Source organism: Rutilus rutilus, assembly GCF_951802725.1.
Source record: "Rutilus rutilus genome assembly, chromosome: 2".
Classification (NCBI taxonomy): Eukaryota; Metazoa; Chordata; class Actinopteri; order Cypriniformes; family Leuciscidae; genus Rutilus; species Rutilus rutilus.
The window spans coordinates 36,951,722-36,971,009 of NC_140210.1; the positions used below are offsets into that span (position 1 = coordinate 36,951,722).

The following is a 19,288-nucleotide window of genomic DNA, read 5'->3' on the forward strand; positions in this document are numbered from 1 at the left end:
GCTTGAAGGTGCATGACTTTATTAGTATTAAAGTTGCTGACATTACATAACAGCTGTTAACAGTCTTTTTAAGGTAAAATATATACAATACTCTTTCACATTTCTTCCAATTAATGTAGAGATATTTCAAACATTTTGAAAGGGAAATCTACTGCACACTGCATGCATACATACATGAAGTCAACATGAAACTGATAGTAACCCAGTTTACTTCAGAAATCTGATGTATTTCTCAGTGAAACAGGATATTCAATGAGAAAACAAAATAAGGTACTTGATTTTATCCAAAGGGAATTGTTTGGATAATCAAAATTGGCAGTTTCAGAATGTAACCAGGTGGTTAGTGGAAAGCGGTTGAAGGGGATTTGTGATGTTAACTAGTGAAAAGGAAATGTTTTCAGAAAGCGTCCAAAATCGCATACTCTCGAGTAAGTAATTATTTTGAATAAATAATTACTTCACGGCCGCTAAAAAAGCATGTTCTATATAGTATGAATGTGTATAGTATGAATGTAATCCGAATGTATTTGCCAACTTGTCATTATCGCGTGACCTACCAGCGTCAGTTACGTCGCTTCACTGCAATTCATAAATCCTCTACCGTGGCCTCATGGGATAGGGTAAAGTGTCCATTATATGCACATTTCAGAATCTCAGTGGGAGTAGTAGGTCATCCGGGTACATTTTGCCTACATGTGAATTCAGACATACTTCATTGTCACAAACAGTTTTTTGCCTACTATATAGTAGGAAAGTATGCGATTTCGGATGCAGCCAACAAAAATGCATCTATTGTGAGAGAGATACCATATTCTATCCACTTTATTTTTCAGCGCCCCAGCCATTTGTAAAATTGAATGCATCGGGCTCCAGGTATTTTAGCTGTACAAAACAGTTTGTTATGCTGCTTGACAATGCAAACTGTTATTTCTTACTATACTGTTTTAATTTATTATGATAATGATAAATACATTGGTCTGTAGTGCAAATTGTTTTTCCTGTATTTGTGTTAATATTCTCATTATTTCTGGATAGAGGCCAATGAGTCGGATGTCTCAGAAAGAAAATAGCTTACTTCCGCATTGAAAAATAAGGTGGAAGACTTGTTGTGAAGTCTACATTTGTCCAGTAGACACACACATTCTCTGTTGGTGTTTCACCAGAATGTACTTGTGTGCAAACATCCGCCCACATCGATCGCAACCGAAAGGCTTCTCACGTGTGTGGATCTTCATATGCGTTTTGAGGTTCGACGACTGGTTGAACATTTTTCCACAGAGGTTACAACCATAAGGCTTTTCACCTGTGTGAACAGTCACATGCTTTTTGAGGTTGCTTTGATCTGAGAACTGCTTGCCACAGTGCAGGCATCTGAATGGTTTTTCTCCTCTATGGATGCTGTGGTGTCTTTTGAGACTAGACGCCTGACTGAATCTTTTACCGCAGAGTGTGCAGTTGTGGAGCCTCTCCCTGGTATGAAGTTTTTGATGCAAGAGGAGAGTGCTGGGTTGAGAGAATGCTTTTCCACAATGTTTACACATAAACTTGTCTTTCCTTTGCATATGAGGAGAATTTGACTGTTTGAAAGAAAAGCACGATGTGAAAGGGGGCTGCTCGGATTGAGAAATGCTGTTACCGTCATCAGGCATAGATAAGCCATTAGAGTCTATTGGAGTTCCATAGGAACACATAGGATCTGCACTCCCTCTGTACATCAAGAACTGATTCACAGAAGGTCCTCTGTTGCATTCAGATTCAGTGAAGGATGAATGGTTTGTAGTTACGTCTAATCTTCTGGAAACCCATGAGGCATAGGAAGGGATAGGCTGTGGGTTAGTCTCTGCTTCTCCATCACAACCTCTCTCCATTCTGGTTTCACCTGTTATGAAATACAACATGCTTAAATGGAAATTACATAAAAAAGTGAGCAAATGTCTACTAATTATGTCCCTTAATTACAGGCTCACAACAAGAATGTGATAGATTCATTTGTAAAACAGACACTTCACATCCGGTGATCTATAAAATAACCCATTGAATAAATAAAACAAATTTCTAATTACCATTGAGTAAATGTGCGCCTTCACCTCTGTCATACATTTCAGGGTTTTCGTCCTCGAGTAGATCAGGTTGCATTCCATTGAGCTGCTAGAGGAACAAATCATTGACAGTGAATTTTGTCAAATTTAGCAGAAAATGTTGTCGTTTGTATTTTTGACATACTATCGCTATACTGTGAAATCTGAAATTTGATTTGTTGGTAACACTTTACAATAAGGTCCCATTAGTTAACGTTAGTTAAAACATTACAACTAACTAACTAAGAGCAATACATTTGTTACAGCATTTTCTAATCTTTGTTAATGGTAGTTATTGAAATACAACTGTTCATTGTTAGTTCATGTTTGCTCAGGTCCAATCCAATAAACCAGTCGAACCACGAACGCGGTGCTACGTGAGCTGAACTGTGACTTGAACCTATCGACCAGCTCACTTAGCACGGCGTTCGTGGTTCGACTGGTCGAGACTGTTTTCCAAAGATGGCTCCTGCCTGTATACGCGAACTGTACTGTCTTTATAAAGTATCCTCTTATTAAACTGTCTGTACACTTACAAAGTTCTCAATGCTTCGGTTTGCATGTAGGGACCCTCATTATTCTACTGTGTTAATGTGGGGCTATTTTGAGCCTTGTTAGTGGTATTAACTAGCGATTTCTTTTTACTTACTATATGCCCTATATACTAGCGTTATAAGCTAATCAGTTTTTAGAGATAAAACCGGGTACATTCAATTATCATGAAAACACATCCCAGAGAACGGTCGACTCGGTACCTATGTGTTATTAACCCCTAAGTTCATTTTGCGCCGGAAATGTCCTTTAAATGTTGAAATGAAGTCTTTCAGAGTATTTTTCATTGTTAGTTTGTTAAATGACAGTTATCTTATGTCAATAAATGAAACCTTATTGTAAAGTGTTATCAATTTGTCTTTTAATCTGAATATACTACTATACTAAAACATAAAAAAAAGCTTACTATGAAGTGAAACATTTTATCTGTTCCCGGGAGCAAACACTCTTTCAGATCCCTATATCAAACAAAAAAGCTGTGCTAATTTTTCCAAAAAATCATGACCCTAACCTACACCTCCTTTATCCACTCTGTAGTGTAGCTTTAATGTATCCTATAATTAAACAGTGTGCTTATAAATGGCTGTTGAGATTCTCAGTTGAAACGGACTGGAGGCTTGGACCTGGAAACAGTATTCCATACGTCACGACTTAACAAGCGAGAACAAAAATTATGAAAACAAAAAAAGGGCAGTAGTATGGAAATTGTCACAGCTGTAGAAAAGCAGTTTTTGTGTCAGGAGCCTGATTTGTAAACAAAGACAGGTATATTCAAAAGTTTACCATCTCTCATACTAACCTCTTGATGGCAGTGTTGGACTGTGTCCTGGTCTATGAAGTTTTCTCTATGAACTGCTACAAAGCTTCCTGCACTTCTGTACTGGGTGTCATCTAACCAGAAAAGAAAATAATTCAGGGTACACAAAGATTAATTTCCATTTTAAATCTGAATTTCCATTCAAAAGTTTGTTGCATTTTAATCGTTTTCTCTTGGAAAAAAAAAACACACAAACAACAGATAAAATAACACTATTATTAATAGTAACATTTCTTCGCATAATTGACATTTTATAAATCAATTCCATCATGCATATGTGTAATAACCCTTAAATAAGTTACAAATAACAAAACCCCACCATACTCACCATTTTCGGCAGTCTTTGTTTCTCCCAATGATTGTTCACACCTGATATTGTCAGGTCTCTCCTCTTTAATAATGAGAACATCTGGCTCATCATCCCCTACAGACTGACAAAAATGCACAATGCCACCATGATTCCTGACACATTATTAGTGGTCACCTGAGCTCACTGATGGAGACATGCAGTTTCCTACCTCTTGATGGCAGTGCTGGATTGTGTTCTGGTCAATGATGTTTTCTCTGTGGACTGTTACAAAGACTTCTGCACTCTGGCACTGGGCGTCATCTTCAACTGCAAGGTGGATGTACCAGTAATGCAAACTTTTTCATTTATTGGTGAATTGTATAACATTATTATTTGATTTGATCATTTCTTCTTGCAATCCTTACAAGCCATATTTTGTCTTCTTGTTGACTTGAATGACATGTCAACTGATCTCAGATCCGAGCTATACACTTAACCCCTACAATAAGTTACAAAGGACAAAACAATTACACAAATACATGAAAGGCCCTGTACTCACGATTTTCAGTAGTCTCTGTTTCTCTTTCTGACTGTTCACACCTCGTGTTGTCAGGTCTCTCCTCTTTAATAATGAAAACATCTGGCTCATCACTCCCTACAGACTGATACAAATGTTGCAATGAATACTGAGAGGAAATGTGTATGGAATAGAAAATCTGAACAGAATTAGTGGTGATACTATCAACTGATATTGGCTAAATATACTATCTTGATATTTAGAGATATGGGTGGCCAAGGGCTTATTAGTGTTCAAAAGTTTGGGGTCAGTAAAATTCAAATTAATACTTTTTTTTTTAATACTGAGCAAGGATGCATTACACTGACCAAAAGTGACAGTAATGAGATTTATAATATTACAAAAGTTTTCCATTTCAAATAAGTGCTTGGAACTTTGTATTCTTAAAAGAATGGGGAAAAGTATATCAAATTATTACACAAAAATATATATTACACATAAATAATAATAATAAGACATTTTCTTGGGCAGCAAATCTGCATATTAGAATGATTTCTGAGGAATCATGTGACTGCCATTACATGAAATAATTACATTTTAAAATATATTAAAGTAGAAAACATAAAAATAAGAGACTAATTTCAACATACACACTTACAAAATATGTATGCCACATCACTCTTAAAAATGTTAATCATCCTAAAGGGATCAAGTGTAGGTTATTTCAAAGTTTTTTTTTTTTTTTACTATTAGTTTTATAGGTAATTTCAGAGAATTGTTGAGATGCTTGCATAACACAAAAGATGAAATCGGTGATAAATGGGAAAATATAAGAATTGTTTGGAAAACTTTTTGAGTGCTTTGAGATAAAGATATTGAACACAGAGAAAGAGTTAATAGAGGTTTGCAGTTAAAGGGTTTGTTCACCCAAAAATGAAAATTGTCCCATCATTTACTCACTCTCAAGCCATCCTAAGTGTATATGACTTTCTTCTTTCAGCCAAACACACAATATGAGTTATATTAAAAACTATTCTGGCTCTTCCATGCTTTATAACGGGAGTGAATGGTACATTACATTTTGAAGCCCAAAAAGCACATCCATCCATCATAAAAGTAATCAATATGGCTCCAGGGTGTTAATAAAGACATTCATTATATTATATTCAGCCATATTTATAACTTTAGAAACTATAATCAGTGGCTTCAGGTAACGGCCGTACGCGAGTCTAGTTCCAGGGGAAAAGTGACCTCTGACCCGACATATGAAATAAGACGTAAAAGTAGTGTAAGCTTAGGTGAGAGTAGATATAAAAAAATTAAGAAATAAAAAAAAAATAAGCTCTACTTGGGCTTCAAAAAACAAGGTACCATTCACTCCCATTATAAAGTTTGGAAGAGCCAGGATCATTTTTTATATAACTCGCATTGTGTGAAGTAGAAGTAAATATGGGTTAATTTTCATTTTTGGGTGAACTAACCCTTTAACTGACGATTATCTGACAGTGTACGAGGACAAAAAATAATAATACGATGTTTCTTGATAAGATTAAGGCAATGAGATGCACACTCCATTCATTGTTTATGCAGACCTGGTCAAGTCTTTCGGGCTGAAGATGTGAGTCACCGCGGTGAACTGATCCCTCTTCATCACTACCAACATTATTACACACCGAAGCGACTTTCACGCTGATTCGCCCTGGAAATAAGCATAGTAGCCTACCTTCACCGTGAACAATGAAGTTACAATAGTGGCGTTCAAAATAGTGGAGTTATCCAAACCGCTGTCACCATGTTATAACTGAATGATTCCCATTTCAATCACCCTTACCTGACACTTTTTCGTGAACACTAGTTCTGGTCATAGCAGTTGATTCGTTCATCAGTTTATGTGCTCTTCGATAAAATGAATCCCGGATTTCTATCGTTTTCAATTTCTTTTTAAGGAGGTTATTCTCCTTTTTTGTTTGTGATATTTCAAGATGTAATTCGGCATAGCTGTCCTCAACAAGTTTGCAGATTTCTGCCACAGCGGCGTTTGCTAGAACTTCCATAACTGAAGCGATTTGCGTTTGAAACGTTAATATATTTGCCATTGTGTTGAAATCAATTTTTATGACGCTAACATTAGTGAGCCAGTTCAAATTAGTGTTTGTGTACTGGTCTGGAGCTCTTCCTCAAAACGCGAAGCTGGCCACGAGTCGACAACATCCGCTTAGGATTTTTAAAATAAAAGCTCATATCCTACTAAGAAATGTTCATGTCCGCATACGTCAGATATATGGACTATATGGACGGAATATTAAAGATTGAACCGAAAAGATTCTGTTGAAAATGAATTATGAATGTGTGGAAGGTATTAGATAAATGTCAAATTAAACTTAACTGGCTATTGCGAGATATAAGCTTATTAGGTAGAGTATTCTTGACTAAGATGGAAAGCATTTCAAGATTAATCGATCCTGCATACATAGCTATTTCAAATAGAGCCATTAACAAATCAATCAGGTTAACTTTGGTTACATCTGGAGGAAGAAAACCCATTACATTAGAAGGGTAGAGATGACAAAAGATTATAAAGACGGAGGGTTAAAGCCATTGATTTTGATTCTATAAATGGGACCCTGAAAATTAATTGGTTGAAATCCTTTTTAAACCACAATCATTTTTGTGATTTTAAAGGAAGCCAACTTTTTAAAACAAAACTGTTAGAAATAAATTCAACAACATTTCTTATCCTATATTAGCTTATAGAAACTCAATTTCACATTATTTCTCAAAAGATAACATTCACATACTTAGAACCAAATATTTAAAATTCCCTCTACCTCCCAAAGTTAAAGAATTTCATTTAAAAATTGTATATGGGATATATCCATCGAGTGAATATTCACGACTTAGATAGGGCTATGTATTTGACTCAAATAAATGTTTATTTTGTGATGATTTTGAAACCACGGAGCATCTTTTTTTTCACTTTATGTATGTGGAGGCCTTATGGTCTGATATTTATGACTGGCTTTACCCAAAGATACCTCACCTCGAAGACTTCACTGCAAAGGACATTATCTATGGACTTATAATGAACAATAACAAAGATAACTTCCCGGTTAACAATATCCTCATGCTTGGAAAATTGTATGTACACAAATCGAGGTGAAACCAATGTTCTGTGCATCTCATGGTGAATTTGTTTCTTATACAAAAGCCCTCAAAGTGATAAAAAAGAAATACGCAATTAGTCTTTTTTCCACCATAGAAGAATATGATTTAAAAGAAAAACCTTAGCCCCTTAATTTAATATTTATTATATTGTTTCTTTCATGCACCTGTTCTGTATGTTTTGATGTAAAGATTTACTAACATTGCCATATTGTTTGTACATGAATAATTGTTCAATAAAAAAAAAGTAAAAAAAAAAAAGATTGAACCATATTGAACTATGCCTTTAAGGCAAGAAACTACTGTCAGAAACATTATTGTTTTTATGCACAATTCAATATTAAGATATAAGTGTTTATTTTATTGCACTTTAAAGACTGTATATTATCAATATATATATATATATATATATATTTCAAATGCATTTATTCCTTCTTTTTTTTCTTCTTTTTTTTTTTTTGCAGAGGGGGTTGTTTGGTCATTTGCCTGATTTTATTTTAAAAAAAAATTCTGAAAATCAAGGTGACTTTTATTTTTTTATCTGGTTGTTGAAAGTATTTTCTGGTTTATGGAGTGATTAAAAAAGATATCCTAAATCCCCTCTGTAAAAACTCTAATGATAACAAAATGAAACAAGAATTTTGAACCTGCTTTATTCAATGTTCAGATTTCTGTTCTGAACGCTTGCTAATTTGATAGGTTAGGTAAGATGGATAATGCTTTATTTGCATATATAGATAAAGCGTTATTTACATATGTAAACATAAATAAATCTTGTCTTAAAATAAAACCATATTATCCACTCATAAAATACTTTAATACTTTAAATAGCTTTAAAGGTAGATACATTTATTTCCACCTAATGGAACAACTGAGAAACACTGATAAGTTTGGATAATATTGTCTACAGTATAAACTACTTTGATGTACAAGACTAAGGCCAATAATAAGCAATCTTTATATTTACAATACAAAGAGGAAAAACAAACTTTTGTATTGATACATCTAGTATTTTTATTCGTTTTTGCAGTTTAAAATGTCCATGCAAATACCTTGCAGAATCTTGCAGAAGCGCATGGAGTATGAATACATAAGCAACTGTAATTCAAATGTTCTACCTTTGTCCCTTTAAATTAAAGGGGTCATATAATGCCATTTTTGTACTAAGCTAATATGATTCTTTAGGGTCTAAATGAAAAGTTTGTAATATACTTTAATTAAAAATTCTCATTAGTATTATAAGAAAACACTCATTTTACCTGGTCAAAAACAGCTCTGTTTTCAGCATACCGTTTAAGTGCATGTGTCTTTAAATGATAATGAGCTTTGCTCACCCCGCCCCTCTGTTCTGTGGGGCGTTTTGACAACACAAGTGAAGTGTTGCCTTGACAACAGTTGAGGGTATATTTCGAAGAATGGCAGCGGGAGTCTCTGATGGCTCGCTTCCACTGAGCGGTACGGTACGGTACGGTACGGAACGGTATGCATTTATTTGCGTTTCCACTATCAAAAGTTGTGAATGGTACCAAAATGCAGAACCGTACCGTACCACTTTTTGGGTACCCTTCCGTTGTGGTACCTACTCACTGCAGGACGTTGATTGGTTGACAGAGAATCATCACTTGCGCGTGCTACAAGGGGAATGACAACATTAGAAGCGCCATTTTTTAATATACAGTTTAATATAATACTACTGTTACTGTGTCACGAAATGTAATTTTAAGAGTTTTTCAGGCGAGAATGTAGTTGTTTAAAGCTCAAATCTGTGGTTTATTTATAAAGATTTATGTAAATTTGAGATCCATGCAATCACCGGGCGCTCGGCGCTCATGTACCCCGCCTGGAACAGCCTTTCCTCGGCTGGTCCTTCTGACGTTTGCCGCTGACTCTGACGTCTCTGTAGTGGTTAAACGAGATATAATTCGTCTTGTGTAGACCTAACCGGCGATCTTTGGTCTTGGGAATCTATTATTTGTTCCCTGGCCGTACTGAGGGCTAAGTGAAATTTCATAACTTTATATTTAGGCTATTTAACTTTACCGTTGTATCGTTAGACTAGAGCGCTGACTTTGTATGTTTGACTGAATTGTTTGCTTTATTTCTTATAAAGCAAATTTAAACAAATGTAACATTTAAATTAAAATTTTAAAACATTTTTTTTTTTTTACAAAAAGAGACAGGGTTTAGTTTTGTAATTTTTTATTTTATTACATTGAAAATGATCACAGTACAAATTCACATATTGCCTGAACCATATTAATAAGTTTAATATTTTTTTAATTTAAATATATATATATATTGTTATAAATAGGCTAATGTTACATGCAGTGAATATAATCAATACGCGTTACCTGAACCACATTTGTGTGACTATAATGTTTAAGATTTCTTTAAATGAAAACGTAAAGAGGCAGTGTGGTGTTTTATAACATATTTCGTTTTATTGTTGCCTAAAATGTACATACAGAGATAACCGGAGTAACTTTAGCAGAGCGAGCTGACTGACGCTTTGAAGAACGCGCTGTTCCATCAGCAGAATTACCGGACTCGCATCCTCGGGAGTCATTCTCCTGAGCTGGACTTGGCAAGTCCGAACTTTGCGTAGGCCTACTTGCAATTGAGAAACGCCTAATGTCGGCGGCGGCGCTTGGCTTCTTGTGACAAACATGCCGAGAAGCAATAACCAGATCTGCTGTATGTCATCCATTGTTGTTTATGTCGCTTTCTTCTTCGCGCGAAAATGACGTCGATCGCTTCTTTCCGGCATAGGCTACACCACGCCTATCAAGTAAGGGTACTGTTGGCAGTGGAAACGCTAGCCGATTCATGGTTTGCCGACCCGAACCGAACCGTACTGTACCGTACGTACCGTACCACTCAGTGGAAACGAGCCATGAGGAAACATCTGTGCAACCATATCAATTTGAACCGTAGTCGGAAAACAGGACGTTTCTGAATGGTTGGTTACCGTAATGTCACTTTGATCTATCTTTGTATGTACTGGCAGGCAGGGTAGTGAGGTACGAACGCTATGTGTTTACTGATGTATACGTTAGTTCATTGACAGATTGATGTTACAGCTAATGGTCATGAAAACTTTCTTTCAGTAAATGTAGGCTTGTCCGTGATGCGTAACGTTATCTATGCAGTGTTAGGTACAACTGTCAGGGCTAGCACAAAAATTTTACTGATCTGTTTAAAAAATAACCAGTCTGTGAGACTATGACAGTCAATAGGCACATAAACAATACACTCAGACAGGAGCTAATACCTTTTTCAATGTTCTCGTTTATAAAGCAGTCTGGTGAAATGATTCGTGCAAACATAAAAGCATTGACGCTGATCGTGGGGAATATTCCCTTCGAAAACAAAACTCAGCCACTGCGTCTTCAGCGGTTCGGATTTAGGAACATCAAAATGACTGCTGTGTTCGTTATTACACCCAAGAACAGAACACCACAATCGCTTAGACGCCATTCTGCTCCAGCGTATCAACAATGCGGACTATGATGACAGCTCGCTCACGAGCGAGGGCGGGTCTGTGTTGAAATGCTGCTGTCAATCAACAATCGTGGGAGGGGTGTCCGACCGTGTGACGTCACAAGATCGAACGGCTCGATTTGAGACAGGGGAAAACATATAAACACTGGATGGATTTTTATCATTTTATGATGGTTGTGTACAGGCACTGCCAACACACATTTCAGTACAACCAACTTGTAAAAGTGCATGTACCATTATATGACCCTTTTAAAATTTTCACAAGATTATTATAAATAAATACAAATAAATAAAATCAATACATTTTCATTATACAGAGAAAGTGATGAAAAGTAATTTATTAAAATAAATAATTTATAAAATAAAAGATTCATTAATATAGTATTCATTCATTACATCAAAAATTCAATGTTTAAATTAATTATATTTATGTTTTCATTGGTGTTCAGTCCTGTTTTTGCTCTCTAAATATCTCTAGAAGAGGCTGTTTCGAGTTGTGTACTGTACGTTGTACGACTGTCTTCTGTGCCAACGTCTTCTGACTGCTGCACAGCATCCACAGAGTAAACACTAAAGACATAAACAGACAAAATGAGAGTTAACATCCTGAGAGAGAACACTTTACACTTTAAAACATTTTTATTCAGCTATACGATTATAAACCTCATTTAAAAGGCAGATCTATGGATAACACATCCCTGCTGTCATGAATCTCTTCACTACCTATGCACATATTTGACATTCAATCATCATAAAACTTACGCAAAGGAGAATCCAGCAAGGTATAAGCCCGAGGACAATAGCCACAGGGACAATGATCGCCACAATCCATGCTACGTTTGTGCTGTTGTTTGAGGTTGTAGTGTTTATAACTGTAGGGTAAACTGTGGTTGGAGCAGGTGTGGCGAGAAAAATGGAGACCAAGCCAAAACCATTGATATCATCGTCCGAAAAAACATACACAACATTGGCCTCAATCACGCTGGAATTACCCCTGTGGAGAGATAAAAATGTACAATGAGAAATGAAACAAATAAATCAACTGAATTTACAGTGCATCTTCCCTCACCCATGTACCAAAAGCTACCCACTGATATAAGCAGATCTCTTAAGAATTCCTGCTCAAAATAAAGGAAAAAATTACTGAGCCAGAACTTACTTGAAATTGATATTATTGAAATTAAACTGAGTAGTTATTGTTTTATTTAGGATCTTGGACACCTGAAGAGAGCAGAAATAAACACAGATTCATTTGTTTATTACTATGGTGTGGTTAATGCCATTGAAATAAAGCAATTTTAATTTCAGGGCAAGTTTTTTTTTAAGTGTCTCTAACTTACAAATGTGTTTATATAGGTCTCGATTACTGTGTGGGTTTCATTCCTGAAATCATCTTTCTCAGACATGGATACATTGCTGATTTCAAATCCAAAGTTCAGAGAGAAGGAGGTTTTGTCGATTTCTTTTGGAAAAAAAAGCAAAACAATAATTAGCTGTGTGGTTATATGTGGATGATAAAATTTCACATTAATTACTAGAGGGCAGTGCTGGTTTAAACATCTTCATTCAAATAAAGCTGTAAAAGCTTACTACATAATGCACACCCTTTGCATACAAATGATATATTCACAACATCAACAACAAAGGAACGTAAACTCACCATTATAGGTGACATTCACAGAGCTCACAAGGTCATCCAGCTTTTTTGCTGTGAGGTCTCGTTTACTTCTTAGTTTCATTCCAATTAACAGAGAGTTAGCCACTTGTAGAACCATACTCTGACTTGGTAAAGTGCCCCGTGTTTTAAACACAAGGCTAATGTGTATAATCACCTTCCCAAGCCTGCAAAAGATGGTACATTTATTGATTTAGATGATAAAATTCCATGTCACCATCTATAGTAGTTTTCACGGCAACAAAAAGGTAAAATCAGTTCAATACAATGTGTTTAACAGTAAGCGTTACAGGAGTGGCAAGATGGAAGTTTGCAAAAGATAAAATGTAATGACTGGAATTGCAAAATTGGACAGCAATTATTGCTCTTACAAGTTCGGTGGAGAGGTTGTGCTTGGCGTTAGAGTGCTGGCGGTCGTTAAGTCTGTAAAATAAAGTAATAATTAGTGGAGGACAATCCTGCTTTAAATTACAGTATTTGGTGCTTGTGGAGAAATGTATTTAAAACATGGCATAGCAGGTGTGGATGTGGTAATACCTCCAGTCAATTTGAGAAGTTCCTTGACAAAGGTGTTGTTTGTGTTCATGTGACTTTCTGAGAAAACATATTCAACATTGGCCTGAATCACGGTGTTAGCATCCCTGTGGGGAGATTTAAACATGCAATAAAGATCAAAAGTAAACAACACAAGTCATCTACTCGCATACTAAAAACTACTCACTGACAAATACAGATTGAGACATTTCTGCTCAAAATAAAGTAAAAAACAACAACAACAACAACAAAAAAACACTCAGAACTTACTTGAAATCAACTTCTTTGATATTAAACTGAGGAGCTGAGGGGTCATTTAGGATTTCAGTCAGCTGAAGAGTGGAGTAATAAATATAGAAATGAATGCATTTATTAATATATTAAGGTTAGAATAAGGCATATTCATTTTCAGGTCAAGTTTTTGTGAAAAATTACTGTATCAAAGTGTTTCCAACTCACCAACTTATTTATAGAGGTTTGGATTGAAATGTATGTATCATTCCTGAGTTGAATTTTCTCCGACATGGATACATTGTTGATTACAAATCCAAATTTGAGAGCATAGGAGGTATCATTAATTCCTTAAAATATATATAAAAAAATGTTTAAAAAAATAGTTGCGTGGTTATATGTGAGTGGTAAAACTGCATTACACATTCATTCTCAGAAGGGTATAATTGACTGAAACATTTATTATTTTCCCTGAAAGAAAGCTATTGTTACAGGTCAACACTATTTACACTATTTGCAATCAAATGTCAAATTTAGAACAAAAAGGAGCCTAAAGTGGAGAGAAATACTCACTTATAAAGGTGACATTATTAAAGCTCACATCCGAAGTTTGTGTTGAGCCAGCTTTAGCTCTTAAACGTGGGTTGATCAAAGAGTTGACCAGTTGTAGAACATTAGCCTCACTCGGTATTGGGCCCAGTGTTTTAAACACGAGGAGAATATTTATATAAACCTTCCCCATCCTACCAAAGATGATAAAAAAACAGGAATGTAAAACCATTCAGACAACAACTGTCTTTTAGAAAATTAAACTGGAATAATTGCTCTTACAAAGTAGGTGGAATAGTTGTGCTTGTTGTCAGAGTGGTGGCTGTCGTTAAGACTGTAAAATAAAGTTATGATTAGTTGAGGATGCATGCGGTTACACTATTTGGAGTCAGTGGAGCAATTCATTGTCAGTTTTGACATACCCATCTGTGAACGAAGCTCATTTAGGAAGCTGACTGGTTGAATGACATCTCCATCCTGGAAGGTGTATTCCATCCTGCCATCAGTCTGGTTTGAAGAGCGTCTGCAGGAAAAATCAAAAAGGTGTTTAGAATGAGTTTCAATTCATTTGTGCAATACAGATTTATTGACATTTTAAAGCAAATGTAATTATTTTTATCTTTTGCTTTTTTAATGTCCTGAAATCAGAAATTGAACACATTGAATTAATAGTTAGATTCCAAGATAGAAGTAAGATTGCATCTCACGTGAAGTTGGAGGACTTGGGTACAAAAACTTGTTTCCCAGGTTCATTCAGAAGAGTGTTCAGCTGCAGGAGAAAAATCAAACCATTCATCAAACTCTGGTGAAGATTGGCATTGGAACTAAATCTATTTACAGTGTTCATTTTTATATATTTACCGCATTATTGATAATATCCTGCAATCTCTGGTCGGTGTTGCCTCTGACATCAGAATCTGCTGGCATGCTGATGTTAATCAGGTTAAATGTAAAGACGACAGCATAGGAAGTTTCTGAGATTTCTGTTTGGAGAGAAATTTGACATTTTTTGGTTAAAAGATTTCCATTCATGAATCTTTGACTAAATACCATTTCAAAAGCATTTCAACCTTAAATGATGAAACTTACTTTGATATGTGACATTCACCACCTTTACTGATTCATTGAGCTGTGACTGTCTGGATTTCAGAAGAGTGTTGACAGCACTGAGGACCAGAGCTTCACTGGGGACTGGAGATGAGGAGTTGAACAGCAGCTTGCTCTTGACCACTGCTGAACCAGATCTGTAAAGATAACCTCTTTTGTTTAATACATTTCACATTTTTACAATGCAATTACTCCATGAATGATAGTGAGCTCTCAAAATGGTAAGTCAACACTAACATTAGGTTTGAAGGAGCCACAGAGGAACCGGTTGTTGATTCTGGAAACACTGTTGTAGTGATCACTTCTACAATTAATTGTAAAAACAAATAATTAGTCTTTTGTGATTTACAGAAACATTTTTTTGTTTGTTTGCCTTTTAGAATTGTGTATAGCCATAGATCATCATTATTGACATACCCAATTGTGAACGAAGCTCATTTAGGAAGCTGACTGGTTGAATGACATCTCCATCCTGGAAGGTGTATTCCATCCTGCCATCAATCTGGTTTGAAGAGCTCCTGTGGGAAAATCAGAAGATACTGTTTAAGGACTTTAATCCAAATTACAAAACAATTTATGAAAATGACCTAGAAAAAGTATTTTTCATTTTGGATTGCTTTAGTAAGCTAAAATATGCGGAGACAAAGTGAAGATTGCAAAGTCAGTTTGCATCTTACGTGAATTTGGATGAATTGGGCTTCAATGTTGGAATGTTAGGTTCATTCAGAAGAGTGTTCAGCTGCAAAAGAAAATCAAATACTTCATTCAACTCTGAAGAAGCTTTATATCAGATTCAGACTTCTGTATTTTTTACTGATAAATCTTTACCGCATTATTGACAACATCCTGCACTTGCGTGTAAGTGTTGTTTCTGAGCTCAGGGACTTCAGGCATGCTGATATTACTCAGATTAAACGTAATGACGACGGCATAGGAGGTTTCTGAGATTTCTGTTGGCAAACAATCACACGTTTTTATTCCGTCAAAGCTTGCCATTAAATCACTGGTTGAAAATTTATAGCTGAAATGCTTTTCAATTTAAGATGATGGAACTTACTCTGATAAGTGACATTCACCACCTTCACTGATTCATTGAGCTGTGACTGTCTGGATTTCAGAAGAGTGTTGACAGCACTGAGGACCAGAGCTTCACTGGGGACTGGAGATGAGGAGTTGAACAACAGCTTGCTCTTGACCACAGCTGAACCAGATCTGTAAAGATAACCTCTTTTGTTTAATATATTTCACATCTTTACAATGAAAGTAGTCCATGAATGATAGTGAGCTCTCAAAATGGTAAATCAACACTAACATTAGGTTTGAAGGAGCCACAGAGGAACCGGTTGTTGATTCTGGAATCACTGTTGTAGTGATCACTTCTACAACAAAATGGTAAAACAGACAATCAGTCTTTTGTGAATTACAGCAAAAGTCATTCTTTACATTATAGAATTGTGTATAGCCATAGATTATCATTATTGACGTACCCAAATTTGAACGAAGCTCATTTAGGAAGCTGACTGGTTGAATGACATCTCCATCCTGGAAGGTGTATTCCATCCTGCCATCAATCTGGTTTGAAGAGCTCCTGTGGGAAAATCAGAAGATACTGTTTAAGGACTTGAATCCATATTGCAAAACAATTTATGAAAATGACCTAGAAAAAGTATTTTTCATTTTGGATTGCTTTAATAAGCTAAAATAGGCGGAGACAAAGTGAAGATTGCAAAGTCAGTTTGCATCTTACGTGAAGTTGGATGAATTGGGCTTCAATGTTGGAATGTTAGGTTCATTCAGAAGAGTGTTCAGCTGCAAAAGAAAATCAAATACTTCATTCAACTCTGAAGAAGCTTTATATCAGATTCAGACTTCTGTATTTTTTAATGATAAATCTTTACCGCATTATTGACAACATCCTGCACTTGCGTGTAAGTGTTGTTTCTGAGCTCAGGGACTTCAGGCATGCTGATATTACTCAGATTAAACGTAATGATGACGGCATAGGAGGTTTCTGAGATTTCTGTTGGCAAACAATCACACGTTTTTTTATTCCGTCAAAGCTTGCCATTAAATCACTGGTTGAAAATTTATAGCTGAAATGCTTTTCAATTTAAGATGATGGAACTTACTCTGATAAGTGACATTCACCACCTTCACTGATTCATTGAGCTGTGACTGTCTGGATTTCAGAAGAGTGTTGACAGCACTGAGGACCAGAGCTTCACTGGGGACTGGAGATGAGGAGTTGAACAACAGCTTGCTCTTGACCACTGCTGAACCAGATCTGTAAAGATAACCTCTTTTGTTTAATATATTTCACATCTTTACAATGAAAGTAGTCCATGAATGATAGTGAGCTCTCAAAATGGTAAGTCAACACTAACATTAGGTTTGAAGGAGCCACAGAGGAACCGGTTGTTGATTCTGGAATCACTGTTGTAGTGATCACTTCTACAACAAAATGGTAAAACAAACAATTAGTCTTTTGTGAATTACAGCAAAAGTCATTCTTTACATTTTAGAATTGTGTATAGCCATAGATTATGATTATTGACGTACCCAAATTTGAACGAAGCTCATTTAGGAAGCTGACTGGTTGAATGACATCTCCATCCTGGAAGGTGTATTCCATCATGCCATCAATCTGGTTTGAAGAGCTCCTGTGGGAAAATCAGAAGATACTGTTTAAGGACTTGAATCCATATTGCAAAACAATTTATGAAAATGACCTAGAAAAAGTATTTTTCATTTTGGATTGCTTTAATAAGCTAAAATATGCGGAGACAAAGTGAAGATTGCAAAGTCAGTTTGCATCTTACGTGAAGTTGGATGAATTGGGCTTCAATGTTGGAATGTTAGGTTCATTCAGAAGAGTGTTCAGCTGCAAAAGAAAATCAAATATTTCATTCAACTCTGAAGAAGCTTTATATCAGATTCAGACTTCTGTATTTTTTAATGATAAATCTTTACCGCATTATTGACAACATCCTGCACTTGCGTGTAAGTGTTGTTTCTGAGCTCAGGGACTTCAGGCATGCTGATATTACTCAGATTAAACGTAATGATGACGGCATAGGAGGTTTCTGAGATTTCTGTTGGCAAACAATCACACGTTTTTTATTCCGTCAAAGCTTGCCATTAAATCACTGGTTGAAAATTTATAGCTGAAATGCTTTCCAATTTAAGATGATGGAACTTACTCTGATAAGTGACATTCACCACCTTCACTGATTCATTGAGCTGTGACTGTCTGGATTTCAGAAGAGTGTTGACAGCACTGAGGACCAGAGCTTCACTGGGGACTGGAGATGAGGAGTTGAACAGCAGCTTGCTCTTGACCACAGCTGAACCAGATCTGTAAAGATAACCTCTTTTGTTTAATATATTTCACATCTTTACAATGAAAGTAGTCCATGAATGATAGTGAGCTCTCAAAATGGTAAATCAACACTAACATTAGGTTTGAAGGAGCCACAGAGGAACCGGTTGTTGATTCTGGAATCACTGTTGTAGTGATCACTTCTACAACAAAATGGTAAAACAAACAATTAGTCTTTTGTGAATTACAGCAAAAGTCATTCTTTACATTTTAGAATTGTGTATAGCCATAGATTATCATTATTGACGTACCCAAATTTGAACGAAGCTCATTTAGGAAGCTGACTGGTTGAATGACATCTCCATCCTGGAAGGTGTATTCCATCCTGCCATCAATCTGGTTTGAAGAGCTCCTGTGGGAAAATCAGAAGATACTGTTTAAGGACTTGAATCCATATTGCAAAACAATTTATGAAAATGACCTAGAAAAAGTATTTTTCATTTTGGATTGCTTTAATAAGCTAAAATATGCGGAGACAAAGTGAAGATTGCAAAGTCAGTTTGCATCTTACGTGAAGTTGGATGAATTGGGCTTCAATGTTGGAATGTTAGGTTCATTCAGAAGAGTGTTCAGCTGCAAAAGAAAATCAAATATTTCATTCAACTCTGAAGAAGCTTTATATCAGATTCAGACTTCTGTATTTTTTAATGATAAATCTTTACCGCATTATTGACAACATCCTGCACTTGCGTGTAAGTGTTGTTTCTGAGCTCAGGGACTTCAGGCATGCTGATATTACTCAGATTAAACGTAATGATGACGGCATAGGAGGTTTCTGAGATTTCTGTTGGCAAACAATCACACGTTTTTTATTCCGTCAAAGCTTGCCATTAAATCACTGGTTGAAAATTTATAGCTGAAATGCTTTTCAATTTAAGATGATGGAACTTACTCTGA

At 35.8% G+C, this 19,288-nt stretch overlaps 2 protein-coding genes and 4 long non-coding RNA genes across 9 annotated transcripts; all 6 read right to left on the reverse strand.

Moving 5' to 3' along the window:
* LOC311285997 (uncharacterized protein) lies at positions 1–6,466 on the reverse strand. Of its 4 annotated transcripts, none has more exons than XM_084401954.1 (8): positions 6,085–6,466; positions 5,846–5,952; positions 4,296–4,398; positions 3,966–4,063; positions 3,776–3,878; positions 3,430–3,521; positions 2,064–2,148; positions 1–1,879 (listed from the first exon to the last, which is right to left on the reverse strand). In XM_084401954.1, exons 1-8 carry the CDS (start codon positions 6,347–6,349, stop codon positions 1,116–1,118), a joined length of 1,617 nt encoding a protein of 538 aa, XP_084258080.1. In that variant the 5' UTR covers positions 6,350–6,466; the 3' UTR covers positions 1–1,115. The 4 variants fall into 4 exon arrangements, with proteins under 4 accessions (XP_084258080.1, XP_084258079.1, XP_084258078.1 ...); XM_084401953.1 differs by having other exon boundaries at positions 5,846–5,976; positions 6,085–6,456; XM_084401952.1 differs by having other exon boundaries at positions 2,064–2,145; positions 6,085–6,444.
* Positions 6,467–11,370: 4,904 nt separating this feature from the next.
* Positions 11,371–12,691, reverse strand: LOC311279328 (uncharacterized protein; the record flags this gene model as incomplete). The annotated part of the gene is made up of 5 exons (XM_084390746.1): positions 11,371–11,486; positions 11,679–11,910; positions 12,076–12,137; positions 12,257–12,378; positions 12,577–12,691. 5 exons carry the CDS (start codon positions 12,689–12,691, stop codon positions 11,391–11,393), a joined length of 627 nt encoding a protein of 208 aa, XP_084246872.1. The 3' UTR covers positions 11,371–11,390.
* A 277-nt stretch (positions 12,692–12,968) lies between these two features.
* Positions 12,969–13,458, reverse strand: LOC311280518. The gene is made up of 3 exons (XR_014625693.1): positions 13,396–13,458; positions 13,129–13,232; positions 12,969–13,014 (listed from the first exon to the last, which is right to left on the reverse strand). It is a non-coding gene; the product is annotated as an uncharacterized lncRNA (long non-coding RNA).
* Positions 13,459–13,944: 486 nt separating this feature from the next.
* Positions 13,945–14,405, reverse strand: LOC311280524. The gene is made up of 3 exons (XR_014625695.1): positions 14,328–14,405; positions 14,188–14,239; positions 13,945–14,099 (listed from the first exon to the last, which is right to left on the reverse strand). It is a non-coding gene; the product is annotated as an uncharacterized lncRNA (long non-coding RNA).
* A 2,094-nt stretch (positions 14,406–16,499) lies between these two features.
* LOC311280497 lies at positions 16,500–17,032 on the reverse strand. The gene is made up of 3 exons (XR_014625688.1): positions 16,911–17,032; positions 16,760–16,821; positions 16,500–16,600 (listed from the first exon to the last, which is right to left on the reverse strand). It is a non-coding gene; the product is annotated as an uncharacterized lncRNA (long non-coding RNA).
* A 1,625-nt stretch (positions 17,033–18,657) lies between these two features.
* On the reverse strand, positions 18,658–19,128 carry LOC311280503. The gene is made up of 3 exons (XR_014625689.1): positions 19,054–19,128; positions 18,903–18,964; positions 18,658–18,743 (listed from the first exon to the last, which is right to left on the reverse strand). It is a non-coding gene; the product is annotated as an uncharacterized lncRNA (long non-coding RNA).
* Between the last annotated feature and the right edge of the window lie 160 nt (positions 19,129–19,288).